The sequence below is a fragment of the Sodiomyces alkalinus genome, assembly GCF_003711515.1.
Source record: "Sodiomyces alkalinus F11 unplaced genomic scaffold SODALscaffold_2, whole genome shotgun sequence".
Lineage (NCBI taxonomy): Eukaryota > Fungi > Ascomycota > Sordariomycetes > Glomerellales > Plectosphaerellaceae > Sodiomyces > Sodiomyces alkalinus.
This window is the reverse complement of record NW_021167080.1, coordinates 2,932,950-2,960,723: the sequence shown is the minus strand read 5'-3', so window position 1 is coordinate 2,960,723 and position 27,774 is coordinate 2,932,950. Positions and strand designations below refer to the sequence as shown.

At 58.7% G+C, this 27,774-nt stretch overlaps 9 protein-coding genes and 1 non-coding gene across 10 annotated transcripts; 6 read left to right on the top strand and 4 right to left on the bottom strand.

Annotated features, from left to right (window-relative positions):
* Positions 1-888: 888 nt before the first annotated feature.
* On the top strand, positions 889-2,687 carry SODALDRAFT_356740 (hypothetical protein; the record flags this gene model as incomplete). Its single annotated transcript, XM_028613937.1, has 2 exons — positions 889-1,061; positions 1,130-2,687. 2 exons carry the CDS (start codon positions 889-891, stop codon positions 2,685-2,687), a joined length of 1,731 nt encoding a protein of 576 aa, XP_028468537.1.
* A 464-nt stretch (positions 2,688-3,151) lies between these two features.
* On the bottom strand, positions 3,152-4,504 carry SODALDRAFT_376489 (hypothetical protein; the record flags this gene model as incomplete). The annotated part of the gene is made up of 4 exons (XM_028614822.1): positions 3,152-3,558; positions 3,666-3,842; positions 3,878-4,357; positions 4,468-4,504. 4 exons carry the CDS (start codon positions 4,502-4,504, stop codon positions 3,152-3,154), a joined length of 1,101 nt encoding a protein of 366 aa, XP_028468536.1.
* Positions 4,505-4,821: 317 nt separating this feature from the next.
* Positions 4,822-6,927, top strand: SODALDRAFT_356738 (hypothetical protein; the record flags this gene model as incomplete). The annotated part of the gene is made up of 5 exons (XM_028613936.1): positions 4,822-4,827; positions 5,009-5,385; positions 5,463-6,427; positions 6,737-6,848; positions 6,906-6,927. 5 exons carry the CDS (start codon positions 4,822-4,824, stop codon positions 6,925-6,927), a joined length of 1,482 nt encoding a protein of 493 aa, XP_028468535.1.
* Positions 6,905-7,037, top strand: SODALDRAFT_t69. The gene has a single exon. It is a non-coding gene; the product is annotated as a tRNA-Asn (tRNA).
* A 432-nt stretch (positions 7,038-7,469) lies between these two features.
* SODALDRAFT_338393 (abhydrolase domain-containing protein) lies at positions 7,470-9,284 on the bottom strand (the record flags this gene model as incomplete). Its single annotated transcript, XM_028612778.1, has 2 exons — positions 7,470-8,885; positions 8,991-9,284. 2 exons carry the CDS (start codon positions 9,282-9,284, stop codon positions 7,470-7,472), a joined length of 1,710 nt encoding a protein of 569 aa, XP_028468534.1.
* A 115-nt stretch (positions 9,285-9,399) lies between these two features.
* SODALDRAFT_322020 (hypothetical protein) lies at positions 9,400-12,010 on the top strand (the record flags this gene model as incomplete). The annotated part of the gene is made up of 4 exons (XM_028609676.1): positions 9,400-9,470; positions 9,544-9,660; positions 10,008-10,027; positions 10,422-12,010. 4 exons carry the CDS (start codon positions 9,400-9,402, stop codon positions 12,008-12,010), a joined length of 1,797 nt encoding a protein of 598 aa, XP_028468533.1.
* Positions 12,011-12,646: 636 nt separating this feature from the next.
* On the top strand, positions 12,647-14,959 carry SODALDRAFT_271224 (phospholipase D active site-containing protein; the record flags this gene model as incomplete). The annotated part of the gene is made up of 3 exons (XM_028607758.1): positions 12,647-13,074; positions 13,150-14,356; positions 14,480-14,959. 3 exons carry the CDS (start codon positions 12,647-12,649, stop codon positions 14,957-14,959), a joined length of 2,115 nt encoding a protein of 704 aa, XP_028468532.1.
* A 527-nt stretch (positions 14,960-15,486) lies between these two features.
* SODALDRAFT_338391 (hypothetical protein) lies at positions 15,487-20,360 on the bottom strand (the record flags this gene model as incomplete). The annotated part of the gene is made up of 10 exons (XM_028612777.1): positions 15,487-16,154; positions 16,223-17,241; positions 17,275-17,666; positions 17,700-17,747; positions 17,781-18,238; positions 18,560-18,887; positions 18,924-18,950; positions 18,984-19,088; positions 19,119-19,275; positions 19,963-20,360. 10 exons carry the CDS (start codon positions 20,358-20,360, stop codon positions 15,487-15,489), a joined length of 3,600 nt encoding a protein of 1,199 aa, XP_028468531.1.
* Positions 20,361-20,978: 618 nt separating this feature from the next.
* Positions 20,979-25,263, bottom strand: SODALDRAFT_272691 (hypothetical protein; the record flags this gene model as incomplete). Its single annotated transcript, XM_028607850.1, has 3 exons — positions 20,979-21,443; positions 21,604-22,616; positions 22,713-25,263. The coding sequence occupies 3 exons, from the start codon at positions 25,261-25,263 to the stop codon at positions 20,979-20,981; spliced, it is 4,029 nt and encodes a 1,342-aa protein (XP_028468530.1).
* Positions 25,264-25,813: 550 nt separating this feature from the next.
* On the top strand, positions 25,814-27,256 carry SODALDRAFT_330461 (DUF292 domain-containing protein). The gene is made up of 2 exons (XM_028611201.1): positions 25,814-25,949; positions 26,102-27,256. Exons 1-2 carry the CDS (start codon positions 25,926-25,928, stop codon positions 27,026-27,028), a joined length of 951 nt encoding a protein of 316 aa, XP_028468529.1. The 5' UTR covers positions 25,814-25,925; the 3' UTR covers positions 27,029-27,256.
* The last annotated feature ends 518 nt before the right edge of the window (positions 27,257-27,774 follow it).

The window sequence follows — 27,774 nt, the reverse complement described above, 5'->3', positions numbered from 1 at the left end:
CTAACAGGAACTTGTCTCAAGCGGTTACAAGGCCTCGGTTATTGGCTTTCTAGTTCCCCCCCTTTTTAAGGGGTGGTCATCCACCGTCTTTGACAGACTTGACTGCACCATTCTTGTCGTTCGATTCGTTCGCTGTGCCAAGGATGGATTGGCATAACCAGACGGTCGGGTCTGAATTCCACGAGGCACCGGCTTGTTCGTTGCCCCTTTCATTCACTGTTCCGCTGATCCCATACCAGAAACCCACGGCAACCCCCAGACCGCCAGACCTTGGCTGACCAACACACCAACACGCCAACGGACCAACAAACGGTAGACCAACCGACCAACGGTCACTTGGCACGACTTATAGCCGCAGCTGGGCGACGCTCGTCTTGCCCAACCGTCCTCCTTTTTGATTTTGCATCGCCAGATTTCGTCACCGAGGTTCGAGTCTGTGTAGGTTTGTAGTTCGTACAACGTAGGTATTCGTACTTGCAAGTGACTTCTGCTTCGCTTGTTCACGCTTTGTGTTCTCCATCCGAGGACTGGCATGACCTTGTCCCCGGTCTGCTTGGTCCGGATCCGTTGCCTCTGTTTCCTCTAGCTTTGTTGCCTCTCACTTACGTTGGCGTTAAAATGGGCTTTCTTCGGAGATGATGGGGCCGGGAGAGTTTCTTGCATCAGTAGGCCGTCCCCCGACTCCCCCCTGCTCAGTCCAAAGCCTTCCTTACTTTCTGTTCTCTCTTCTCTCTCTTCCTCTGCTACGCTTTGTGTATACATGTAATGTTTACTCTTGTAATCTGAGTTGGGGATGCTATTTATTATACAACACCTGTGAGATGCCGGCGATGCACCATCTCAACGATCACCATGGGCTTATTACCACAGAGCCTATCTCGCTTGTTCATGTCGTCGGTCCTTTTTCTACTGCCACTCCACTGCACTCAAGTCCATGGGAACTCTCCCGTCCGCGTGCCGTGGTCCTCTCAGGGCTTTGGGGCCGACGGACCATGGCCCGCGGTCGAGGTGACTCTCGGTCAGGACCAGTCCGTCAACCTCTTCCCCGGCCGGACTTTCCAGTCCTACATCTTGACTGATGACTATTGCCGTCGAAACTCCTCCCATCCTTGCTATGCCTCCACGGCAGGGACCTACAGCCGCGACGAAGGCACGGCTTCTCCGGCGGCATAGCCTGGACGCCTCGCCCCGACGAGTACATGCTCGGCATGGACGTCCAGCCCGTCGGCGGCATGCTCAGCACCCACCGGATGTGGCTCGACGCCATGACGGTTAACGACAGGGCGAGTGCGACCGTCCCCCGTACCAGCCCCGTCCTCGTCGACGGTCTGATGACCGCGTACCCGGGGGGCCAGTGGTACCCCCTCTCAGCCGGCTGTCTAGGCATCGGGCCCCCCGGCGCCGTCAACCAGTCCTTCTCCAACGACGGCAGCTATCCCACCAACGCCAGCCTGGTCCCCGGCGTGTTGTGGGAGCAGGGCGACATCCCCTCCAACTCGTTCGGCATGCACATCGGGTCGGCGTCGAGGCGCGCCGAGGTCGCCGGCTCCCTCCTCTTCGGCGGCTACGACCCCAACCGCGTCGTCGGCCCCGTGCTTGTCGGGGACGGATCCTTCCAAGACACCATCACCCTCCGCGACATCAGCATCCAGGTCGTCCAGGGCGCTTCGCCCTTCGACCACTTCACCTCCGAGCAGCGGGGGCTCCTGATACGGGACGACGTGGCCGCCTCGACCAGCGGCCTCCCCGTCCGCGTCGACGGGTGCTCGCCCTACCTCACGCTCCCGAAACCCACCTGCGACGCCATCGCCGCCCACCTCCCCGTGCGGTACGACGACGCCCTGGGCCTCTACCTCTGGGACCGCGCCTCGCCGCGCTACCCGCTCATCGTCTCCTCCGCCTCCGTTCTGACCTTCTCCCTCTTCGCCGCCTCCAACACCGACGTCGTCACCATCCGCATCCCCTTCGCCCACCTGAACCTGACCCTCACCCCGCCGCTCGCCGACGTCCCGACGCCTTACTTGCCGTGTTTTACGGGGGGGCAGGGCCACCACGTCCTCGGCCGCGCGTTCCTGCAGGACGCCTTCCTGGGCGCGAACTGGCACCGCGAGAAGTGGTTCCTCGCCCAGGCGCCGGGTCCTAACGTGCAGTCTTCCCCGCGGGCGGAACGCATCGAGGACGAGGCTGAGACGGTGGAGGCGGGGGATAATGACTGGGAGACCTCGTGGGAGGGTGCGTGGACTGCTTTGACGGAGGAGGAGGTCGAGAGGTCGAGAGAGTCTGAGGGGGTTATGCCTGGACGGGAATCCGAATCTCCCGTTCCGTTGCCGGAGTCTTCCGATGGTGTGAACAACGATGAGGGCGGTGATGAATCTGATGAATCTGATGACGATGACGGCGGCGGCGATCTTTCGACGGGGGCGTTGGCCGCGATCGGGACCGGAGCTGCTGTAGGGGCGCTGGTGGTCATTGGAGGTGGAACGGCCTTGTTCTTCTGGAGGAGAAGACAGAAGACGAAGAAGAAGAAGAAAAGGAGGCAAGGACAAGGTCTTCAGAATAGTGAGGGACCGAGTTGGCCAGTTAGCTCCAACGATGTCAAGGGGCCGTTGACCCCGGCGACCGAGTTGCATGGTTATAGCCTGCCTCGAGTTCATCCACGACCGCCGCCTCAAGAATTGCCTGCATAGACCAGCCTTTTTCGTTTTGTTCTTCTCTTTTCTTCCAGTCTTCTTCACCTTTTCTTTATATATATCGTTTTTATATTTATGTTTATTTTTGATAGCCACTAGAGGCCACCAGCCAGCTATTATAGTCATGGCCATGCAATTTCCAAGAGCCACAAAAGACGTTGTCCTGACTTTTCACGGGATATTAGAGAGAGAGAGAGAGAGGAATGAACATAGTCTCAGGAGATAGTCCACGTTATGATACAGGGGGTTGGTTGTTAGAGGAAACGCCATGCAACGGTATCAGGAATAGAAAAGCTCAACTCGAATATCAGGTTGATGATTATTACAAGATGTATCATGGACAACGAAGCCCTTCTCAACATGGGTGCTTCAAAGGCAATCAATGCTACACTCTTATGATGTGTATCATTAGACAGGCCACTCCCTCCTTAGATGTCCCAGGCTCCACGGCGAAAGGTCGTTTAGAAGGCGGCAACAGCGGCGAGAACAGCAACACCGACAGCACCAAAGACGCCGGCCCGCACCATTCCAGCGGCGTTATCGTCATCGTCGTCGTTTCCACTGCCCGAGCCACTGCCGCTGCCGCTGCCGTTACCATTGCGGTCGTCATCATCGTCATCGTCATCGTCGCTGTCCCCATCCGCATCAGGGTCACGGTCGGGCACCCGGTCAGGCTCGTCACTGCCCTGGTGGACGTCGGAGGCGCGCAGGCAGCGCAGGGCGGACGAATCGCCGAGGGAGACGACGACGGGCCAGACGTGGGTGACGGCGCGGGCATAGGCGGCCCTGGCGTCGTCGGAGCCGGCGTCTTCGGGGTCGGTGGCGCGGGCGAAGACGCGGCTGCTCAGGGTGGCGTTGGAGGTTACTTCTGCAGGCGATTATCATTAGACAACCGTGACACCAAGAGGCAAGCAGAACCAAAAAAAGGGGAAAAGGGAAAAAAAGGAGTAAAAAAATGGAATAACCAAAACTCACCATCATTCCACTGCCTGTCGCTAGAGAACCACTCGCTGCAGCTATCGGGTATATCCACCCTGCCACAGCCGTCCCGGTTGGAAGCCGCGCTCTCGAGGGCGTCCCTGCACTGCGAGCTGAAGACCTCGCACGATCCCCTATCGTCCTGGGCCTCGCGGGTGGCGTCCGAACTGAGGCCTCCCAGACGGAGAGGCAGGTCGAGTTGCTGGTACCTTCAGGGGCAATGAGGGAGATGACGGTGAGCTGGGTGACGTCCTCATCGTCATCGTCATCGTCATCGTCATTGTCGTCGTCGTCACGAACGGGGACGTTTCCGGTTACGAGGATCCGGAGACCCCATTGGTTCGCACCGGTGTCGTCGGAGCTGTCACCGAAGGCGAGGGGCACGGCGTTGGTGGCATTGGGGACGGCGGCGGCTTCGCGGAAGACGACAGGGGAGAGGTTTAGGGGCGGGTTTGAGTCGGGGTTGAAGACGACGTCCGAGGCGGCGTGGGCCAGGGCGGCGAAGGGGAGGGCGGCGCGGAGGAGGGAGGGCATGATGGTGATGATGGTGATGATGGTGATGATGGTTTCGGTTTCGTTTCCTTTGTATTGCTGTGTTTGCTTGGGGTGATGGATGTACGCCGTAGCTTTCTTTTGTGATTTCTTGGGAGAAGGACGAGGACGCTTCGGTTGGAGCGAGAGGACGAAAGCTTGAAGGAGGCAGGCGGCAGGACTCGATGGATACGAGGAAGATAGGGAAGATTGCTAGTGTACGTTGTACGTGTAGAACCGAAGCCTACACATGTAGAACGAGACTCACTACTGTAGAACTGCCCAAGATCTTCGTATTCCTCCATATTTTTAGTAAAGCATCAACCCGCCTCGCGTTTTATTCGTACCAAAGTGTTTGGCCAGGGGTCCAGCTCAGACAAATGACGTAACGTTCGTAGCGCTGGTGACGTTCGGTTCGTCAGGGCCCCACTTGGCTTGTCTAAGGTACCTTAGTCAGGGGCTTCCCCACACCCGGCAGCCCCCTTTCCTAAATAGGCAAGGTACGAAAGACGAAAGAATCCGTACCTTTTGGTACGTGTACACGTGTACTTCACAAAAGTCTTTGCAAAACTCAACAAATACAATTTTGTGTTGACTCAGCCGGTGGAGAACTGGACTGAGCATGCGTGTCCGTAGTCTGTACAGGTACTCGATACTTTCCGTTTATCAACGCGACGCTCCCAAAGCCGAAAAAAAAGAAAGAAAAGCAAAAAAAAAGAAAAAAAAAATTCAAGGAAATACAATTAATAACTTCAACATCAAGCACAACAAGTACAACAGGTACAAGCAATGACAATCCTCTACTACAGTATCACCTCGCTGTACCCGACATCATCACAATCATCATGGCCCCCCCGCCGGCAACTGCAAACTCGCAGTCCGGACCTCCGGTGAAAAAGAAACCGGGCCCGAAACCGAAGCCCATCAGCGAACGCAAACACGCCCTCAAGCCGATAACACGCGTTGAACGCTCGTACCCGAACCAACGGCGTATACAGGTCCTGGAATTCCTCGAGCGTCATTACGTAGCCATCGTCGAACCCCCGCCTTTTCCACGCGCCCCGCCAATGCGCGAACGAGAACGCGACCTCGGGGACAACACCGTCGTACCCGCAGGGTACCGGAGACCGACATACCAAGAAGCCAGCGTCTTCTTCAGGATTCCCTCGTCGACCATACAGAATTGGTGGACTCGGAGGCACAAGATATTGGCCGCTTCTGGGATCGAATTGAGTGGTCCATCCACGCCGGCCTCCAATGTAGGCTCGGGCGGGCAAGCCGAGAAAGCGTCAGCGGGGACGGCATCGACGGGGTCGGCGCAAGGAGAGGCAGCTCAGGGAGAAACAGCACCGGAAGGGGCAGCACCGGCAGCACCGGGAGGAGAGGCAGCACCACCACCGGCAACACCAGCACCGGCAACACCAGCATCCACAGGGCAAGCATCGGCAGGGACGGCACCAACAAGGCCAACAGCGGCAAGTGTATCAGCGGCAAGGGCAGCAGCGGCAAGGGCAGCAGCAGCAAGGGCAGCAGCGGCAGGGCCGGCACCAACAGGGCCAGCATGGGCAGTACAAGCATGGGGAGGGCCACCGCCAGGGACAATGTGGGCATGGCCACCACAAGGAGGGCCATGGACAGGGCCACCTCCACAAGGGGCACCATGGACAGGGCCACCACATGGAGCACCATGGCCAGGGCCGCCACAAGGAACACCATGGGCAGGACCACCACAAGGGGCACCGTGGACAGGGCCACCACATGGAGCACCATGGCCAGGGCCGCCACAAGGGGCACCGTGGACAGGACCACCGCCAGGGACAACGTGGGCATGGCCACCACAAGGAGGACCATGGACAGGGCCACCTCCACATGGAGCACCATGGGCAGGACTACCACAAGGGGCACCGTGGACAGGGCCACCACATGGAGCACCATGGCCAGGGCCGCCACAAGGAACACCATGGGCAGGACCAGCACCGGGAGGGCCACAACCAGCAAGGCCACAACCAGGGACGGCACCGGCAGGGACAGCACCGGCCGGGACAAGGCAAGCATCTGCAGTGCCATCACCGGCAGAGTCATCATCATCATCAGCAGCAGCAGCAGGGACAACACCAGTAAAGCCAGAATCGGAGGCGGCAGGGCCAGTATCAGCAGAACCAGCATCGGAGGCTACAGCATCGGAGGTGGCAGTCAAAGCGGCAGCATCAGAGGAGGCAGTATCGGAAGTGCCGGTAAAGGAAGAGGCACAATAGCTCAAAACCGCATCTATCGAGTTCTACGGTAGTACGGGTATTATAATGCAAGGGGCAACCATACGTGGAGTACCTAGAAGAAGTATACCTAGAGTAATTACCTAAGATAAGGTACCTTCAGGAGCAGAAGAAGGTATAATACAAAGAACCGCCGTACAGAGTACGAAGTAATCACTTGGTATGTCGGGAGGCAGTGATCGTTTCGGTGTTGACCGTTCTTAGCAGTTCGAAGTACGAGTACATGAGTCGTTTGTACTTTGTGGTTTCTACGCTGGGGCTGAGTACGGAAATTCATTGCCCAAAATACGAATCTGTACCTGGATCTGTGTGAGGATCCATATTCGTACTTTGTCTCCCGTACCACATGTCCACATGTCCACCACACTTCTGCATCGTGAGCGACAAGGAAACAGCTTAGGTCTATTCCTGGCCACCAAGACACATGTCTGAGGTCCCATAGCTCAGTTGGTTAGAGCGGTACGTAGTTGGATGTCTCCGAGATGGTACAGAATTTCCACTAATTAATCAATTTCTCAGTCGTACTAATGATGCAAAGGCCGAGAGTTTGAGCCCTCTGGGACCATCGTTTCTTTTGTTTTTTTCCTGTTTTCCTTTTTTCCATATGTTGAGTGTCACATACCCTGACGAATTCCATTATGGCTTCCAGGAGATAATGATGGGCTTTGTGTCAAATATACAAGGTAAGGTACCTTACACAATATACCTAGGTAGGCTTCAGTACAACCCTGGCAACATCACCCAACCAAACAACAATATATGTATATATATATATATATATATATATATATGTGTGTGCGTAAAAAGTTCTTCATGATTCTCACGACTTTCAATTAGTTCAACTCCAAAACGCCGATCCTGGCTGATGCGGCCGAGAAAAAAAAGAAGAAGAAATGAAGAAGAAAAAAAAAAGAAAAAAAAAAGAAAAAAAAAAGAAAAAAAAAAGAACGCCGCTCTCGCCATGTAACCTTCTACCCGCTACCACGCAACCATACTTCTAAACAATCCCCTTCATCCCCTGCTCCCGCGTGTGGTCCATCTCCTTCCGCAGCATCTCGTTAAACGCCTCAGGATTATCCAAGTAAAGGTGGTGGCCCGCCTTCGGCACGATCACCACCTTCGCAGACCCGTTCTCCCTCCTCTTTTCCTCGTCCGAATTCTCCAGCAACGCCTTGCGCCGCGCCTCCTTGAGCCTCTCCTGGGCCGCAAACCCGCCCGCGACGTCCATCCAGTCGTTCTCGCCATACATCATCACCACGGGCACGCCCGTCTCCTTGCTGACCTTTTCGCCGCTGCCGTCTTCGCGCTCCGCCGCCGCCGCCGCCGCCACTATCTGCCGCCCCACGCCGGCGATGCGGTTGACCATGGGGCTGCGCGCGAACGCCCCCGGCGCCAGGATGTAGGCGAGCGCGTACTCGCCGCTGCCCTTCTGGCGGAAGATGGAGAAGGCGTAGTCGTGGAGCGTCTGGGCCTCCGTGGCGGGGAGGTGGTTGAAGCGGCGCGACGTCCACCCGGAGACGAACCGCGGGCCCAGCGGGCCCGTGAAGCGCACGATGCTGAAGGGCGAGACGTTGGCGTCCCAGAGCCAGACGAGCCAGCCGGGGAGTGGCCTTTTCGGCGCGTTGTTGCTGTTGGTGCTTTTGCCGTTGGTGCTTTCGCCATTGGTCGTCGTCGTCGTCGTCGTCGTCGTCGTCGCCTTGTTGGTCTTCACCTGCGCGTTGGCCCGGTTCCGCTCATCATGGACCACGCTCTCCTGGTCCTGTGTAAACTCGTTCTCGAGCGTCGACATGTCGGGCTCGGGCATGGCTTCGCTGACGGCGAACGGATCCTCGGGCATGCCGGCGGGGGAGACGAGGACCAGCTTCTTCAGGCGGCCGGGGTACTTGAGGGCGTAGGCGATCGACAGGTAGCCGCCGAGCGAGTGGCCGACGAGGGTGAACCTGTCGATGTTGCGGATCTTCCGCCACTCCTCCAGGGAGTCGATGAACCAGGCCTCCGCCTCGGCGATCTTCCCCGCCTTGTCCTTGGCGTGGACCCGGAAGGGCGGGCGCGTCGAGTTGCCCATGCCGAGCATGTCGAGGGCGTAGAGCTTCCACCCGGGCGCCCGCGACAGGGGCTCGAAGTTTTTGTAGAAGAAGCCCAGTCCGGCGCCGTAGCCGTGCAGGACCACCAGGTTGTCGTCCACCTCTTCGCCCACGCGCTCGATCGAATATTCGTTGAGGGCGCGGTCCTTGCCCGAGAGGGTGACCATCTGTGACCGCCATACCCGGGGCCCGTAAGGATCGGGGCGGGAGGCGGCATCGAGGGCCGAGGCGGTGGCGGCGGCGGCGGCGTGCTGGTCTCGCGCCTCTCTGAGGTAGGGGATGTGGGAGAGGACGTTTCTTTCGGCGAGGGTAGGAGATATACTTGTCCACTTATATGGCGGAAGGTGGCGGATGTCAGCGACGGCAACAAAACTTGATCGACTCGTAACGACAGCACGTAAGGTAAGAGGAGGGGGAGGCGCAGACAGACATACCCACTGGTAAGCGGCGTCCTTGTAACCGAGGGGGAACCAGGCGATATGGGGCCGTTGTGGCCTGGCCTTCTCATCGGCGGACATATCCCTCGTCTTATGCGCGGTGGTCGCGGTCTGGTAGGATCTTCGCTGGGCGGCGGCGTCTTCGGGGGACGAGAGGGGACGTATGGAGGCCGGGGAAGAGGAGCAAGCGGTGGGAGTAGTTGTGCTGGTCACCAGAGCGGAAGCCGCAGCGAGACCGAGTCGCGATCCGTTGATCACGGCGGAAAGGGATGGAGGCTGAAATTGGAGCATGCCGGGACTCAGAAGGGGGTTTGGCCAAAGGTGGGATGCTTGAGTGGGGGGTTTTAAAGGCACGGTTCTAAGAGGGCGGCGGAAGGATCAAGGCTACAGGGAGACGCGGCATTGGATGGCTGAGGGCAGAGCGAGGGCGACTGCGACTGCGACGGGAGAGGACAAGGGTGTGCACAATCTGGTTGGGTACGTCAGCAGGGGGTAGGATGGGGGCTGAGACAAAGAGAAGAGATACCGTACGTACTACACTCCTACGCAGCATGAACCAGCATCGACCAAGGTTGGATCCAAGACGGCGGGAGCTAGAACCGCAGCACGGCGTATGCGTAAAGGGTAAAGCAGGAGGGATGACTCGGATGGAATCCTCGGATGAGCAGTGAGGGATGTGGACGGAGCTCGGAGTTAACGGGTGGTGTCGCCGGAGGTTAAGCGGGGCGAATGGGGAATGGCCGGGCCAAAGTGTTACCCCGTGTCCGTCGGGAGGTCGTCCACTCGATTCGTCAACAGCTTTGAGACGCGAGGAGGCGGGATGGAAGGATTTAAAGGAGAGTGAAAGGAGATAAAGGAGAATAGTCAGAAGAAAGACTGCTGCCTGATGTGTCTGATGTGTCTGATGGGCCTGATTCGCTGTAGTCCACGTGGACAGAGGATGGTGTCTGTCTGCGCAGGTACTAATAACTAAGGTAGGTCCTAAGCTTAAGGTAAGGTATCCCTTATTATTAGTAATTCCGACGCAGCACGATGTACGTGTACCGAGGCTCTAAGGAAGAGGCCCAGTCTTAAGTACGAATACGTAAGGTATGTACCCATAGAGAACGTACGTAATACTTTTCCGGAGCTCAAGTTATTCCATGACCCACCAAAGTGACGGTAGAGGCAGCAGTGACATGTAGCTGACAGCTAACAGCTGACAGCCCAGAAACTCCAAGAAAAAAAGGAAGCCAAAAATCCAAACCACAGCACGTCACGTCACGTCCCATCAGCAATCAACACATCAACGCCTCGCTCCTCGCTCACGACAATCCAATCTACCCATCTCTCCCCCTAAAAACTACATGCAACCATCCCTGTCTACCAGGTAGCCGACCCCATTGTCGTTGCTTGTCTTCTCTCCCTCCCTCAACCCCCCCCCCCCAGGCGACGCCAACGAGTTCATGGCCGACCACTTGGACTCCCTGGTCAAGGGAGCTCCCGCCCCCGGAAAGGATGCCAAGGCCGTCACCGGAACCAGCGGCGTGTCCGCCCTCGCCGACCCTCTCATCAACGCACCCAGCTCCCCGCCCATGGTCTACCTGAACCTCCTCGTCCTCGAAGCCTCCCTGCGCGCCCAGTTCCTCGAGCTCCGTGCCCGTCGCCGCCACCACACCTTCTTCCTGGCCCTGCTGACCCTTTGGATCGGCGCTTTCGGCTACGGCCTGTTCCTGGCCCCGCGCGAGGACGGCAGCGGCGTCGGGGGTTCCGTCTACTGGGGCATCGAGACCTTCGAGAAGCTCTGTTTTATGGGCGGCATCATGACCGCCATCCTGGTCTGGGTTACGGGCATCTGGGACCGCGGCATCCGCTGGCCCCGTCGCTGGTTCGCCGTCTCCAACCGCGGCCTGCGCGCTTTCAATTGCAAGCTCGTCCTCATCCGCCGCTCCTGGTGGGCCGAGCTCGCCTCCACCATCGGCTTCTTCCTGACCTACGGCCTCTTCTCCCACACCGCGAGCTCGTCCTACCGCCACGTCGACCCCCCCATCCAACGAGACGTCGAGAAAGAACTGGGCCTCGCCCCCGGTGCCCACCCTCCCATACCTATCGTTACCACCGAAGACGAGGAGAAAGGAGGAGGTACTACTACCACCGGCAGTGGTCATGGTCATGGTCATGGTCACGGCCATGAGGAAGACCTCGCGTCGGGCGGCGACTACGTCAAGCTGCTCTTGCTGGCCAAGCCCTTCACCCCGGCTTTCCGCGAGAACTGGGAGCTGTACCGCGCCGAATACTGGGAGCGGGAGAACGAGCGACGCGCCCTCCTCCGGAAGAAATTGAAGGAACGGGACCGCCGCCTGGCCAAGGAGCGTTGGGGCATCTTTTGGTGGTTACCCTGGCGTCGCGTCCCCGGCGTGCCGACCACGCCGTCCACGCGGTCGTCCTCCTCCGCTGCTGGTGTTGGTGTTGGTGCTGGTGCTGGTGCTGCCACCCACAGCCGGAACCGCGACCGAGACCACGACACGGACAAGCTGCATCCCCGGGCCGCTGCCCTGGAGAAGCAGTACCGCCGCCGCAACAGCAACAGCAACGGCAACGGCAACGGCAACGGCAACGGCAACAGCAACAGCAACGGCAACAGCAGCACCACGCGCCGCCGCAGCTCTACCAGCTCATCGCCGCGGCCGCGGAACATCACTCCGACCGTCGAGAGCGACGATCCCGCCGCCGCCGCCGCCGCCGCAGTCGGCCTCAGCCGAAAGGCTAGCTCGGGCTCATCGTCGACCGGGCCGACAACATCGGAAAAGGAGAAGAAACCGAGACGGGGCAGCAAGCTGTCCGTGAGCTCCTCCACCAAGCCGAAGCGGCCGCGTGCCGATTCCCGGTCCGTCACTCCCGAGAAACCGTCGCCGCTGTCGCGAGAAAGCAGCGCCGTGGATGGAGCCGGTTCAGGGATGGAGAGGACGGAGAGCAGACGGCCCGGATCGCGGGGTTCGGCTTCCAAGCTGAGCATCGCCTCCGAGCCACAGGCGTAATCGAGCCGCAGTGGACTGTTTGCATTTATTTTTTATCTTCTTTTTCCAGCACAGCCGGTCAATTTTTGTTTTGATGGGGGGCAATGACTTGGACGATAATGCACGAACTTTCATGCCCCTCGATTTGGTGTTACTGTGAACGGACGGCTGATGTGTAGCCCACCAATACGTACGTTCATGCCTCCGATGAAAGTGATGAGACATTGCCGTTGCAGATCGTGGTGTTCGAGATGGCGCGCTAGAACTAGGGCCCAGACGGTGCCACGGCGAAGTGAACAAGTGCGCCGAGCAGAAGGGCGGGTGCGGTCCTCGATGGTCGGGCCAGGGGAACGGCGGCAACTCAGTTTTGCCTTGGTAGCGAGTCGAAGTCGAACGTCGGGGGGCGGTGTCTATCAAGTGGTAACCTTTCCTGCGCCCAACGCCGATGCTTAACTTTGTATACCGACCTCGGATCTTCTAGCCCACACGTTGGACACTCCATGTGTTCAAACATTTACGTAGTCCAAGTATCGCCAAGTCGCCAAGCCAAAGTGGCCAGTGGCGAAGGATCTAAGCTTGCTTTCTATCCGCTCATACGTTCCTCTCCCTTCTTCACACAGAGAAATACAGGATACAGACGCAGGACAGAAGATGACTATGCCGCCTACGCCTCTGACCAAAACCATCGACAAGGTGAAGGACATCAGCGAAGAGCTGTATCACCATTGCTCCGCCCATAAGAGCGTTTCCCTACTGTTAGCCAAGGAACCTTCACTCACTCCAAGCGAGGCCTGGGACCAGTTGTATGGCAAGAGTTGGCAACATCATCAACATCAACATCGTCATGAAGCTGAAAAAGACAGCCACCCGGCCAACAGCAGCGGCGATGTGGCCCCATCCGGTGGACTGTCATCGCTAGACAAGGCGTCCGCCCTGGCGACATGGGGCAAGACGCAGCCTAGCGATCTTTTCCTCCAGATATACGGTGACTCGCTGAGGACCATAGACGACAGGCTTGATCAGGCCGTCGTCAGTCCTTCTCTCATGGGCACCAGCGGAACTGTACCCCTGACCATCATCTCTACGTGAGCCAGCCAACACTTTTGCCCTCCCTTCTCCAGACGCTCATTGCTAAGCCCCCTGTCCCTCGCCCCTTCTAGCACCCCGGACATCGCGCGCCACATGTCCAACCTCATCGTCCGCGCCGAAAAGGAAATCCTCCTCTTCACCAACTACTGGCAAAACGGCGTGGCCGCCACCTTCCTCACCAACGCCCTCCGCGAACTCTCCCGCCGTGTCGGCGCCGAACGCCGCAGCAAGGTAGTCGTGAAGCTCATGTACGACCGCGGCTCGCTGAAGCAGTTCCTCGACCCGCACCACGAAGTCGCCGAGCGCGACTTCACCGACCGCCAGGTCGCCCTCCCGCGCCGCAGCGACATCCCGCACCTCGACCTGCACGTCATGAACTACCACCGCCCCTTGCTGGGCACCTTCCACGCCAAGTTCACCGTCGTCGATCGGAGGATCGCCCTGGTGCAGAGCAACAACGTGCAGGATACCAACAACCTCGAGATGGCCGTGCAGTTCGAGGGCCCGGTGGTCGACTCCATCTATGATATGGCCTTGATTACGTGGAGCAAGGGGCTGGGGGCTGGGTTGCCGTTGATCGGTTCGCCCGCCACGGGCGCGCAGGATAGTTGTCCGAGCTGGACGGAGAGTCATGAGCGGTTGTTCGACGACGCCGGAAGACTGCGAGGCACTCCTGTCGTTGTTGATCCGGACAAGATGACCTGGACGAGTCCGTTTGCTCCGATCGAGCAGGATCCCAACAGCGGCACCTCCACCTCCACCTCCACCTGGACCTCGACCTCCACCTCCTCCCCAGCCCCTGAATCGGACATCGACCTCCTCCCCGAGCACCACCACGACGATCCCCACTACGATCACGACCAGGCCTCCGAAATCCTCCGCGTACAAGCTTCCGTCACAGCTCGTCCCGGCGAAGACGCGTTCGCACCCATCACCCGTCACCTGAACCACACACTACACCCCGGCTACGTCGTTCTCGCCTCGCACCGGCCCCCAGACTTCCCCCCGGCCGAACAAATGACCCCTTACCTCCCACATCCACCACACGACCCCGTCCCCATGGCCCTCGTCAACCGACCGCCCTACGGCTTCCCGAACAACCAGGACATCGTCAACCCGCAAAACGCAGCCTGGCTCTCCGCCCTCCGCAACGCCCAACACTCCGTCTTCATCCAGACCCCGACCCTCAACGCAGAGCCTCTCCTCCCCGCTATAACCGAAGCCTGCGAAAGAGGCGTAGACGTGTGGTGCTACATCTCTCTAGGCTACAACGACACTGTACGCTTCCCTCCTCCTCCCCTCTCTTTCCCGCATTTATTCCTATCCATATTCCATATATACATCGCTTTCTCCCCCCCCAACTGACAACCCCTCCCCCATCTAACAACAACACCCCCCCAGGGTGAACTCCTCCCCATGCAAGGAGGCCACAACGAACTCATCTCGCACAAACTCCACACCTCCCTCCCCACCCCCGCCCGCTCCAAGCTGCACTACAACTGGTACGTCGCCAAAGACCACGCCAAGCCCCTGGTCCAATGGTCCGGCCCCCGCGCCAGCCACGTCAAGCTCCTCATCGCCGACGAGCGCGTCGCCATCCTCGGCTCCGGCAACCAGGACACCCAGACCTGGTGCCACTCCCAGGAGGCCAACCTCATGGTCGACTCCCCGCCGCTCTGTCGCGCCTGGATCGACGCCCTGCGCCGCGTCCAGAACACCGCCGCCTACGGGGCCGTGGATCGCCGGGACGGCGTGTGGCGCGATCCCCGTGGCGGAAGGGAGGTCGAGGGCGCGCTGGGCGTTGAGCCGGGGTGGTTTAGCTGGGCCAAGGGCGTCGTTGGGGCTGTGAGACGCGTGCAGGGGAAGGGGGGGTTTGGTTGACGACGGTTGACGGTTGACGTTGACGGTTGACGTTCGACGGACCCTGGTTCGTAGGTTCCAACTCATCTTCATGCCATGTCGGCATTCAGTCCTCAGCAAAATCATATCCTGGATATTGTATATATTCGACATGCTCTGACCGCTTGCGAAAAAAACTAATGTTACAATGATGCTTTTTGGACCTCTCCGCCTGCTCCTCCTCTCATGCCCTCGTAGAGACTTTGACAACCCCAGAAAATAAAATAAGCAAGGAAAAACGTAGCTATGGCTGCTATGTGTAAGCGGGTAAGGTGGTATATACCTAACAATGTCGAACACGTCCCTTACAGGACCTGCCCGCAGTTGGAACTTTTCGTACGAGTATGACGATAAGAGAGAGAAAGGGTAAAAGAAAAAAGAAAAAAAAAAAAAAAAAGGAAAAGGAAAAGGGGGAATGTGTGTGATGGCCAGTTGCCGCAACGTCTCTCCTTCGACACAGGGGTATGTTCGCCGGTCCTCTCCCTCCTCTCCCTCCCCTCCCCTTTCTCTCACACCCCCTTGTTCTTCCCCATCAACTCCTTCAGCCCCTGAAGTCTCTCCTCCGTAGTGCGGATCGCCGTCTCCATCTCGCGGTCGTCCAAGCGCTCTTGGCCCAATCTCTCCCTCATCGCACGGGATCCAGCCATCTGTCCCACCGTCGATGGGCCAGCGGCGGCGGCGGCTCCTTCTCTTATCCGCTCCAGGTTGACTCGTTCCTGGAGCCAATCCCACAGCTCGCTCTCTTCCCGCCGCCAAATCTCCTCGTACGCCGCAATCCGGTCGGGCGCCGCGTAGTAGCCCACGTCCCGCGACCGCCGAGAAGCGTCGGGGAAACCGAAGCCGAACCACGCCGTCACCAGGAGCCCGACGAGCAGTCCGTACATGATATTGCCTGTCATGATCGGCTTGATCAGGTCGACGGCCGGGCCCAGGAGCGGCCGCAAGGGCTCGAAGAGACCCCAGTCCTGCTTCTTCGGCTTGACGTCACCCTTCTCGGTATCCGTGTCTGTGGACGCCTGCAGGCTGCGGCCCTTGCGGCCCTTCCTCTTTTTGCCCGCAACGCCACGGCTGGCATCTGCGCCGGGACGAGATTTCGAAGACACGGCAGCCTTCAAGCTCGCGACCAAGTCGGTGCAGTACGACACCTGCCCGTCGTTTGCGCCTTTCTCAATTGCGCCTGTGCAGACTTGTCAGTTATGTCCAGTTATGGAAAAGAAAGGGAAAAAAAAGGGGGGGAAGTCCTACCCTTAAGCCAACTCTTAGCCGTCCAATCCACAACGCAGCTGACGTGGATGCGAGTCGAATTATTCTCGGCCCACGAGAGACAGTACTTGGTCTTCACGGTGAAGGCGTTGCCGCTCGGGACGTCTGGCGTCTGCGTCACCACGGACACGTGGACGGCCTTTTCGAAATCCAGGCTGTCGACGGTCTCGGCCACGATACACTTGGTCTTGCTGGGGCCGATGCTGCCGGGGAGGGGCTTCATGTAGTTGTACGCCCGCGTCTTGTTTTCCGCACTGAGCCCCTTTTTGTCTTCCATGACGATGTCCCAGCACTTGGCCTCGTTCTTGAGCCACTTGAGCATGAAATTCACCGATCCCGCGCCGAACATCAGGTCGTGCACCTTACCCAGCGGAGCGGGGACGACGTCATCCCCCACCACCTTCTCCAAGTGGGAGGCCGCGTCGCCGCAATCCGTGGCGGGGTGGGTTGCTGGCCCGGGGAAGTCGTCACCGGCAGCGGGAGGTCCGGCCTCGCCGCCACTACCCGAGTCCGGGGGAGCACCATTCGTGACCACGGCGCCCGAGACTTTGCGAGCTGCTGCCGCCTTGTCGGAGTCCGAAGTGCCGGAGACCTCGCTCCCGTGTGCGGTATCGGCCGGTTCTCCCTCGTCATCTTCGTCGTACATATCGGAACCATCCTCGCTGTCATCATCCAGCTCAGAGACGGAAGCGCTCCGGTCCTCCGGCTCGACAGGTCCTTGGGCCTCCCCTGCATCCATGATCTTCTCCGTCTTGTCGCCGCCGGTGGTCTCGAGCTCGACCCCGTTGAGGGTGCTCCTCAGCGAAGGGTGGCCGAGCTTCCAGATGTTGATGATCAGGTCGTAGGTCGAGTCTCGGCTGGCGAAGCTGGCAAAAATGTGCCTAGCGTGCAGGGTAGTGACCATGAGGCCATTTTTGAAGACCAGAGCCGTGGACCTCTTTTCGACGGCGACGATCTCGTCAAAGCTCATGACCAGAGTCGTCGACCAACCGAGGATGTTGCTACTGAAGCAGAGGTGGCCCTCCGAGACGTACAGGCGGCCGTGAGCCAGGATCTCGCGCTGCAGGGCGCAGCTGTAGTCCTCTATCAGGTAGTCGTCGTCCGGCACGCTCTTGAACAGGACGTGGAAGTCCCGGTTGCGCTTCTTGCTGGAGACGGCAAAACCGCTCAGCCTTTGTTGGGCGGAAGGGCTGGCGGGCTGGGCGGCCGAGGCGCCGGTCGCGGTGGCGGCAATGGGGGGCCCGATCGTGGTGGTCGTAGCGCGCGTAGCGGTGGAGCTGCCACGGGGTCGGTGTCTTATGACCGAGCTCCGGACACTACCGGAACGGCTGACGCTGGTCTTCTCGTCCGGTACCGAAGGAACCGGGCTGCGTTCGATGGCGGGAGAATCCTGCAGCAAACGTGCTGCCGCCCCGTTCGGCTGGGGCTGGGCATCGTCGGATGTGTCATCGTGGGACACAGCACCCGAGGTCGACTCGACCGGGGCGGATTCTGAGCGAGCGCGGGTCTCGGAGGACATGTCGGGGAATTTGGAGGTGACGGGAGAAGGGCCCAGGCTAGGGGAGGAAGGTTCGACGATGCCGAGTTGGTGAAGGGTCAGCTCCCCGTCCCCTAGGGTCTTGACGGCGGGCACCTTGTCGGAGGCGTCGTGGCTGGTTGCTGCGGAATCTCCGAGATGGACTCCTCCTCTTCCTCCTCCTAACTGCGGCACGGAGCCACGGGCTCCCATGCCGGCCTTATTTTTGGGCGAAGCCGGGCCGAGGTTTGTGTTCTGTATGGTATTGGTAATCTGGTTGGCGGCGGTTTGAGCAGCCGAAAGCATGGACGAGAAGAAGCTGGATGTACTGTTGGGGTTGTTGACCGGGGGACTCTCAACGGTCGGGGACATGGGAGCAAAGGTGGCGTTGGAGAGTTTGCTGGGGCCGGGGCTCGCCGAGTTGGATCTCGTTCTCCTGTGGGCTACCAGAGTGCCCCACGGGGAAGGTGCACTGGAAGCATCTAGGCTGTGTTCGTGTTTGGAAGTAGGGGGTAAGGTAATGGCATCGCGTGAAGGTTCAGTGGGCGAGGGCGGCGTGTTGACGATACCAGGCGTTGCTTCCTTGTGGGATTGAGCGGTTGTGGCGGTGGGTGGCGTTGCGGGGAGCTGGGTGAAGGAACGACGGTGGGGAGCAAATGAGGCAGTGGCAGCCCGTTTCGGTTCAGACAGTCGCGGGGACGAAATTGTCAGAGTGGAAGTGGAAGCATCGGGGGAGAATTGTTCCGGAGTCGGCGTAGTATTGTTACGAGAGGTATCACGAGAGGTGTCACGGCAGGTGTCACGAGAGGTTTCCGAGTCCTGCGATTCGGAAGGACGGGAAGAAAGGAGGGCGGATGTAGATGCGGTGATGTGGCTGACTGACGAGGCTGTGTCGGAAAGGGAAGGAGTTGCGCTGTCGATGTGTCCGTAGTCGTCTCGGTCTCGGTCTCGGTTTCGGTCTCGGTCTCGGTCTCGGTTTCGGTTTCGGTTCTGGTCCAGGTCCAGGTCCAGGTCACGACTTCTGCCACTCCCACTTCCTACGGCATCGAGATTGACACCGCCGTCCACGGCAGAAGTGGCCCGGCGCTCGGGACTTGTGCCTGGACTGCTTCCGCTGTTCCCCGCCAGACTCTTGCGGGACTTGAAGGCGCTCCTTATCTTACCCACGGGAGATGGAGAGCGACGGGCGTCTCGCTTCGGGGGCAACAGGGAGGTCTTGCTCCGGACAGAGAGGCTGCTGGACCGCGAGTCGGAGCCAACCGACTCGGGCCGGTTGGCGACTATGGTCGACGACGGGGATGCCAGCTCGGGCGCTTGGTGCTCCTCCTGGCCCTGGGGCGCCGGGAGGTGCGTTGCTTGGACGAGGGGAGAGGAGGTGGTGAGGTAGCCGATCTGGGAGGGATGGGTCGAAACGGCAAAGGCGTTAGGACGTATGACGGGAGAGGGAATGACGACGGTTGATGCGGTTGCTGGTAGGGTTTCTGATAGGGATGAAGAAGATGCTTGGTTGTGAGACCTACTAGAATGGGAAGAGGAAGAGAGAAGGACGAGTTAGCGTTGGAATTTGGAGTTGAACAGATGCACAACGTGCGTGGAGGGTGGGTGCGTGGGTGCGTGGTGAAGTACGAATATGTATGAAGTACAACGCAAGGTACAACGTATGGAGTTATGTTGACAAAAGTGCAGGTGTAAAGGCTGAAGGGTGGGGAAGGGACGCCTGGAGAGCCTAGCCTAGGCCGAAGTGGGGTAGGGGGTTTGTTCGGAAGTGTCCCAACGTTCCGTTGTGGCCGTGTTCTGGTGAGTGGATCCTGCAAAGGGCAAAAGGGGCGGGGGGTCAAGAGGGGGGTGAGGGTGTCCAAGAAAATCAATGTAACTCGGTACCCAAACAGAACACCCGAAAGTCGGTGAAGAGAAGAGCTTGGGGGGTGAATGATGGAAAGAGCCGGAAAGAAAGACCAAGACCACCCCTTGGTCAGGCTAATATGACTGGTTCGAAGGAGCGGAGCGGGGAAAGGGATACGAAAAACGACTTTGGATGTTTGGAAGACCACCTGCAACTCTGGGGCAAAGGCCAATAGGAAAACGTCCCAAATCCAAGCAATCAAGCCATGATTCGTACTCTTTCGTACCCCGGTGGCTGCTGACAACTTCCTCCACCAAAAAGGATCAATGACCAATGAGGAAACGGGGGGGTTACCCAACTTACTCTTCCGTCGTCGTCATCGTGATCGTTTTGCTTCCGTCCCTTCCGTCTTCGGCTTCGCTTTTGTCTCCTCCTCCTCCTCCTCGTTCTTCTTCTTCGTCACCCTCCTCTTCCCTCGCATCCTTCTGCCGATAATACGCCATAGCCAGCCCTAAGCCCTTTAGCAGATCGTCACCATCGTTAGCCGCAGTGTCACGCGCCTCGTCGTCGATACCAATACCGATACCGATACCGTTTCCCTTTCTGTCCCCTTCCGCTTCCCTTTTCTGTCTCCGCCGTCCTCGTCGCTTCGCTATGATGGTCTTGGGGGACAAGAGTAGTCTATCCAAGGCGACGCCACTGCCACTGCCGCCTCCCTCGGTTCGTCCGGTCTGCGTTCTTCCTCTGCTACTGTCTTCCATGCCGTGCTCCTTGGCTTAGATAGCTTTGTAGGAGCTGAGACTGTAAGTCTGGGAGCAGGTGTTGATGTAGGTGGTTAATCAATCGCAAGTATTCCGTATTCCCCTGGATCGGTTCGGTTCCTGAAAATGGAGAGATGAAATGTCAGGACAAACGTGCTGCTTGGAACTCTCCGCGGGGGGTAGATCGACTAGGGTAAAGACGGGGGGAATAAAAGAAGAAGAAAAGGGGGGTGGGAGCATATGAGCAGAGATCATCACCAGAAGGCTCAACCGAGGGAAAAGAAGGGGTAACTAGGCATAAATAATCACAGGTATTCCACTTGGACACCATTTCATGCCACTCGACTCTACTACTCGCCTTCATCTTGGCACAAACTGAAGATGTCATCATGCCGATGATGCATGCTGGACAAAGAAGTCAAGACTGCCAAGACTCCACGACTCCAAGACTCCAATATTCCCCGTCTGCGTCTACCTACGTCACGTACGGAGCCTCCTTGGGGGGTGGGTTCCACGGTATCACCATGGCACGGCATAGAAGCCGCCCTCACGACCATGCGTCAACCCTCACCCTCACTGACCCGAACTAATCATTCATCGTACCATTACGAATACACCTCAATGGCCTGCTTCGTCGTCTTCCTCATCAATCCCCTTCCCTTTGAGACCACCAACCGCATCCCGACCACCTTCATCCCCATCCTGCAACGTCTGCGCTCGTCTCCGGACACCCGCCGAGGCCCTCCGGGCCGATCTCCTCGACGAGACACGCTGAAGACTGATGGGCACCTCGGGATGGCTTTCCTCCTCCGCTCCCTCGACTGCGTGCTCCCACTCTTGAGCTTTCTTATCCCGCGTTGCTATTCTCCGGAGTCTGCCCTCGATCCGACCCAGACCGCCCCTCGATGACTGCTGCCGCCCCGTCGATGTCCCCGTATCGATCTCCTGGAGCGGAATGGCAGCAGCAGCAGCACCCAGGACTGCACCCTGTTCTGCTCTCGCCAGCTCATCATCCACCACCACCTCTCTATTATCATCCTCCCAATCTTCCCCGCGTCTGCCTTCTCCATCGGGGCCATTCCCCTGTTCGCCCAAGGCTCCCGTCACCTGCTCCTCCTCCTCCTCCTCCTGCTCTCGCCAGCTCATCATCCACCACCACCTCTCTATTATCATCCTCCCAATCTTCCCCGCGTCTGCCTTCTCCATCGGGGCCATTCCCCTGTTCGCCCAAGGCTCCCGTCACCTGCTCCTCCTCCTCCTCCTCCTCCTCCTCCCTCTTCTTCCTCTTCTTCTTCTTCCTCCTCCTCTTCCTCCTCTTCTTCTGCTCGTCCATCTCTCCACTCGCCAGCGAAGCATAATCATGAAACGTAGGCCTCTCCAACATCCCGCTCCGAAACGCGTTAACCCCGACCAGCAACTTGGCCAGCTCGACAAGTTCCTCCAGATACTCCACAATCTCCATCTGCCCGGACGCATTCGCATTCCAACTCAAAAACTTGTAATGCGTCACCAACCGCGCCGACCGCTCATCCAACGCCCCGCGCTTACCCGCCTCGGACCGCACGCGCTCGATGTACCTCGTCAACCCCTCCCCGACCGTCGTGTCGCCCGCCAGCCCGTGTTCCGCCGCCTTCAGCTGCAGCACCTCCCGCACGCGCCGCACGAGCCGCCACATGGCCAGCCGCGCCGACGGGATGAACTGCGGCAGCGGCATGCGCGTCACCAGCGCCTGGTTGACCGAGAAGAGCGCCATGGTCACGCTGGCCGCCAGCGCCCGCCGGTACGCATGCACGTGCGGGTTGAGCTCCTCCAGCACCGAGCTGCCGTATACCCGCCGCAGCTGCACCATGCTGTCCATCCGGTTCACGATGTGGTGGAGCACGTAGATCATCTCGCGGTAGATCGGGTGCAGGTGCCGGAAGCTCCCCTTCAGCCGGGGCTCCGTGAGGCAGAACGGGAGGAACGTCTCGGCCGCCGCCAGCGCGCCCTGCGCTTTGCCCCGCGCCCGCTCGAACCGCCGCAGGAGCTTCTGGTTCCGAATGTCCGGCGCCCGTGCCTTGTCCACCCCGACCGCGACCGCCGTTTGCATCGTCGTGATGTGCGTGATGGACGCCGAGAGGGACTCGGCAAGCCGATGCCGCGCCCGCGTGGGATAGAGCATGAGGCTGACCAACAACCCTACGAGACACCCGATGAGGAAGGTAACTAGCCGTCTCCAGAAGATCTCGACGGATCGCCCGTTGACGAAGACCATGGCTACATTGCGTGTAAAGTGAGCATGGGTCCTAATTATTCAATGGCTCGAAAAGGGGGGGGCGGAGAGGAAGAGGATGACGGTGAATATATACATACTTAGCGAGACCGACGCAATAGAATTAATCGCCACCATGCCCGCCTTGACATACTTCGTCCCAATCTGGACGTAGATCGAAGGAATGATACCGAGTACCATGATAATCACCAGGGGGACCTTGTGCCCCCTACCAATCTCCCAAGCCAGGAGACCGACGAGACAGCCAAAGGCGATACCAACCATGCGAAGGAGAAACACGAAAAGGGACGTGCCGATAGCCACCTCGAAGACCAAGATCAGCTGCAACGGAGCCCAGACGCCCCGGACCTCAATGTACCAGTCGTGCCACGAGGGGACGAGACCCGGCCAGGAGACGAGGAAGAAGGCGACAACAAGCTTCATCGCGTACAGCGCATCATCCGATTTCTGCATCGACTCGTACATGTCGGCCGCCGCCATCCTTGCGTGTCTCAGGGCACCACGTAGCCCCTCCTGCGGTGATGCGTGTCTCTGTCGCTGTCGCTTTCTTTTCGCTTGCTTCTCGCGGGACGATACTGGGCGTTCTGCCGCCTGTGCGTCCGGGTGCCCGTCGTCGCGGCTGCCGCCCCCTGCCAGCTTCTCCTCATCGTTGGGCGCCGAGGGAGACGCCTTTTTACGCCCCGCCTCGGAAGGAAGCCCTGCATCCCTTCGCTCCGTCTCTCTCTTCTCCCTCAGAGACCCTCGCGGGGATCGCGCCCCTCTGCGCATCGACTGCGGCAGGACCATGGCATCGTACTCGCCACCCGTGGAGAGCCATTGTCTCCAACCAGATAATCGGGGGATGTGGATCTGCGTCCAGAACCGTACCCTTTGACGTTGTTCCACCAACTCCCGGGCGTAGTGGAGCATCTGGAGCAAGCGGACGGCCGATTGGCGCAAGCCTAGTAGGAAGGACGACACGAGGAAAGTTTCCATGCGGGGCATGAGGTTCATCTCGCTGCCCTCGAGCTCGGCGGGACGTTCTAGTTCCGCCATGGAGCTGCGGTCGAATCTGGCGAGGGCGTCCAGGAAGGCGTCGATGTGGATGTCCATCTCCTCAAGGGGGATCCTCTTGGGAGTGGGCATGCCAAAATGCAATTTGGGCAGGCCATAGCAGTATGCCAGGGCAGTTGTCACTACCATGGCGGATCGTCTGATCGTTTCCACGAGCTCTGTGGACGGTTCCCGGATCCGGCTGATCATAGCCTCGAACACCTCGACATTGCCCATTTCAACTTCCAAGAGGGGATCCACGAGCTCCGTGGCGGTGGCGGTGGCGGTGGCGGTATCAATAGATATTTCCGAGTCGTCATCCTCGGTACTGTCGCTGCTACTACGGCTGTTATCGCTGCTGCTGCTGCTGCTGCTGCTGCTCCTCCTGCTGCTCCTGCTGCTGCTGCTGCTCCTCCTGCTGCTCCTGCTGCTCCCCCTGCTCCTACTAGCCTCATCACGACGAAGATCGGTATTTCTCCTGAGCATGACAAACTTGTTCTCGCACGACCCAATCAGGGTAATGGTGTTGTGCACCAGACCAGTCATCAGCTTGCCAGTGATGGGCTTCATACTCAGAGGAGAGAGCGGCCCGAACGAAACCTCCAGATTGATCTCGGACTGGCCAGACTTGCAACGCTGCAGTTTGGAGCGCAATATCGATTTGCTGTCCGTCAGGGTGGCCAAGCTCGTAACCCCTTTCGGTACAGTGACGAGGGCGGGCGTGGATCCGGGTGCATGAAACGGATTTCGCAACGCGAGCGGCTTCCTGTACCACCGGTACTCTCCCGTCCTCGCATTCTCATCGACCCTTTTCCTGGATGGGTTCTGATACAGCGTATTCTGCGTGAGCGATTCTTCCCCGAGGCCCTCGGAAGGCCCGAGACAGGGGTCGCCAGGGGCGAGGAACCACCTGGTAGAGCGCGAGAGCGTCAGAGTGGTCTCACTTATGGTGTTGATGGCTATCTGCGCAAGATAGGTGTAGGAGAGCTCCGGGAAGACGAGGAGGTTCGCAAGGAGCGTGGCGGCGGAGCCAATCAAGACGGGATAAGCAATGCCGGTGATAATCGACGTGGTCACGGCTCGGGCTGGACCCAAGAGGATGGCGGTCGAGGTCAGGAGGTGGAAGAGGACGTAGGCGATCAGCCTCGGGCTGGAGGAACGAAGGTAGCCATGTTGGAAGACGGCGCAAAGAAGGAAGACGGCACGGATGGCGTAGGCGCCCGACACGTTGGAGGCGAGGACGAGGCTCGACAGCCAGACGCCGAAGATGGCCCACGCGGTCCCCAGGATGCACCCGGCAAAGATCAGGAGCAGGCTTTCCACCATCAACCCCATGCGCTGGGCCGGGTGTGCGAAGACGGTGGTGAGAAGCGCGAAGAAGGCGGTGGTGCCGAACAGCGCGACAGCATCGGGAAGGACGACGACGATCAGCGCGACGGTCGTGGCAATGGAAAACTTGACGATCCGTCGCCAGAGATGATCCCTATGCAGATTGGCCCAGATGGCAGAACATTGAGAGCGTAACTTTTGCGACCATCGTGAACGACGCTGGCTCGTAATTGAGGGGCGGCGGCGATCAGGGGTGCGAACACTGGCCATTGCGGCTCTCAGCAGCGGCAAACAAGCAACCGCCTCTCTGGCCGGAAGTTGGGAGTCATGAAGCCTGCGGCGGTGGGCTAAGGAAAGTGAGGACGCAGCACAAGGCTTTAGATTATAAGATGGGAAGAGGAAAATAAAAGCACACAAAAAGAAAAAAGATTTACATTTGTGACCCCCGTCGTGGTTCGTCCCACTCGTCTTCTGCGCTGTCGCGAGGGTCTAACAGCACCAAAACTAGGGAGGATGAGAAAAAGTTGGATTGATTGGCTGGAAGAACATCGATGGAACGCTGTGAGGTCAATTCTTCGGCCGGCAGCATGGGATGCATGAGACGCAGTCGAGATCCAGTCCAGGCATCGCGAGAAAGTCTAGAATTACTCCGAGGAAGAAGTGGGAGTTGGACGGAGTTATATGGACGGAGTTATATGGCCGGATCTGTGTACGTACAGAGTGACCGCGTGTCTCTTTTACCCACATCCCGATTAGATAAGACCAGCAGCTCCCAGTGCCCCCCACCATGACAACCTCGCGTCGAGTACGCCCCCCTATACTTTGTCGCAAGGCAGAAGCATCCCCTCCCATCCTCACCGACAATCCGGTCTCTGTCTCCCTGTATTTATTTTCCATTTGACCTTTGACGATATAACAAAACAGAGCCCACGATGGCCCCTCCGGCCAATCTACTTGTGAGCAACCATCCGCCGCCCCGGCATGAATTCCCTTAATCCCCTACCCCACCAACAGCTCTGCCGATGACGACATAGGGTCAGACAAAGCGATAAAAGACTAACAACGGAGCACTTTGCACTCGCTCAACCCCCCCTCCTCCTTTCCTTAGACCAAGCTCAAAGTCCAGCTCAAGCTGGCCATCGCGAGATTGCGCATGGTGCAGCAGCGCGACGAAGCCATGAGCAAGACGCAACGGCGCGCCATGGCCCAGCTCCTCGAAGTCGGCAAGGTCGAAAGCGCCCGCATCCGCGTCGAGAACATCATCCGCTCCGACATCACCTCCGAGCTGTACGAGATCCTCGAGCTCTACTGCGAGCTGCTCATCGCCCGCGCCGGGCTCCTCGAGGGCCCCACGTGCGACCCGGGCCTGGAGGAGGCCGTCAAGACCATCATCTACGCCGCGCCCAAGACGGAGATCAAGGAGCTGCAGGTCGTGCGCGCGCTGCTGGCCGAGAAGTACGGCAAGGAGTTTGTCCTGGCCGCCATGGAGAACGCGGACGGGAAGGTCTCAGAGAAGGTCGGCAGGAAGCTGTGCGTCACCCCGCCGAGGGAGGAGCTGGTTGTCGGATACCTGGAGGAGATTGCCCGGGCTTATAACGTCGACTGGCCGAAGCGGAGACAGCTGGGGGATCCGCCGGGTCTCATTGACGGTGGTGACGAGGATCAAGGCGCGGAAAAGGGGGTAGGCGATGGCGATGGCGGTGACGGTGACGGTGACGGTGACGGCGGTGGTCAGAAGGCGCTGGAGCAACCAATCCCTGCGGATCCCAGGGTAGAAAAGGCGGAGAAAGAGCAGGAAGAGCTCAGCAGAGCCACACCCCCTCGGACCATCGGGACGCCGAGCAGCCCCTTGACGGTAAACCCACCCAAGATGACGACCGACAATGTCCACCCAAGCGTCAAGCTCAATTCTCTGGATTTGAAGCCCGCCAAGAAAGCGGTAGAGACTCGGAAATCACCTGATGGGGACGGTCCTGGGGGTAAAGTTCCCGACCTTGCGGACCTCGAAAGGAGATTTGCAGCCTTGAAGAGATGATTGCCTTCTTGTTTCTTTTTGTCCAGTTGAAAGCACGGGAATCCCTAGTTCACAGAAGCGCTACTTGTTTGGCGATAGCATGTTATTTCTGGTGTCCCAAGCGACCAGCTTCCACTCACTCCTCCTTCTAGTCATTCAGTCATTGCCCTAAAGTCTGCGATCACAGGTCATGTGGCCGTTGAAAGGCGCTTGCTTATAAGATACCTACCCATAGCTCGCACTCTCTACCTACTTATTTTCTCTTGAACTCGGTGATCTCCCAGCATGAGGCCGAATGCTGTCACGGCTGCCCTATGTATCTGTGTCAACCGCAGATGCTCGACACAGACACGGCTGTATGATAATCATTCACTAGAACTCATGAGTGTGTAAACTTAGACTGCTCAAAAAGTATACCTGGAGACTGTTCTAGGAGGCACACATGGATTTCGGCTTCTGTACACGTAGATGCCTCTATCTAGACCCCCTTATGACTGGTATCTGTGTTTCTGGTCATCTCAAATAGCAAGCCACAAACTGATCACAATACATGACAACATGTTTGTTCGTCCCATGCTGTATTTGACACCCGGGGATCAGGGGTCAGTGAGGTCACTTCACCTGACGATATATAGGTACCTTACTCACCTACCTTACCTTATAAAGTCCATATCTCTTGTATCTTCTCCCTCATAGAGGAAACTAACTCTCCTGATTACGTAGCACCTTCTCTTGTAACTCTTGTCGGGAAGTGCCTTCCGTCAGAT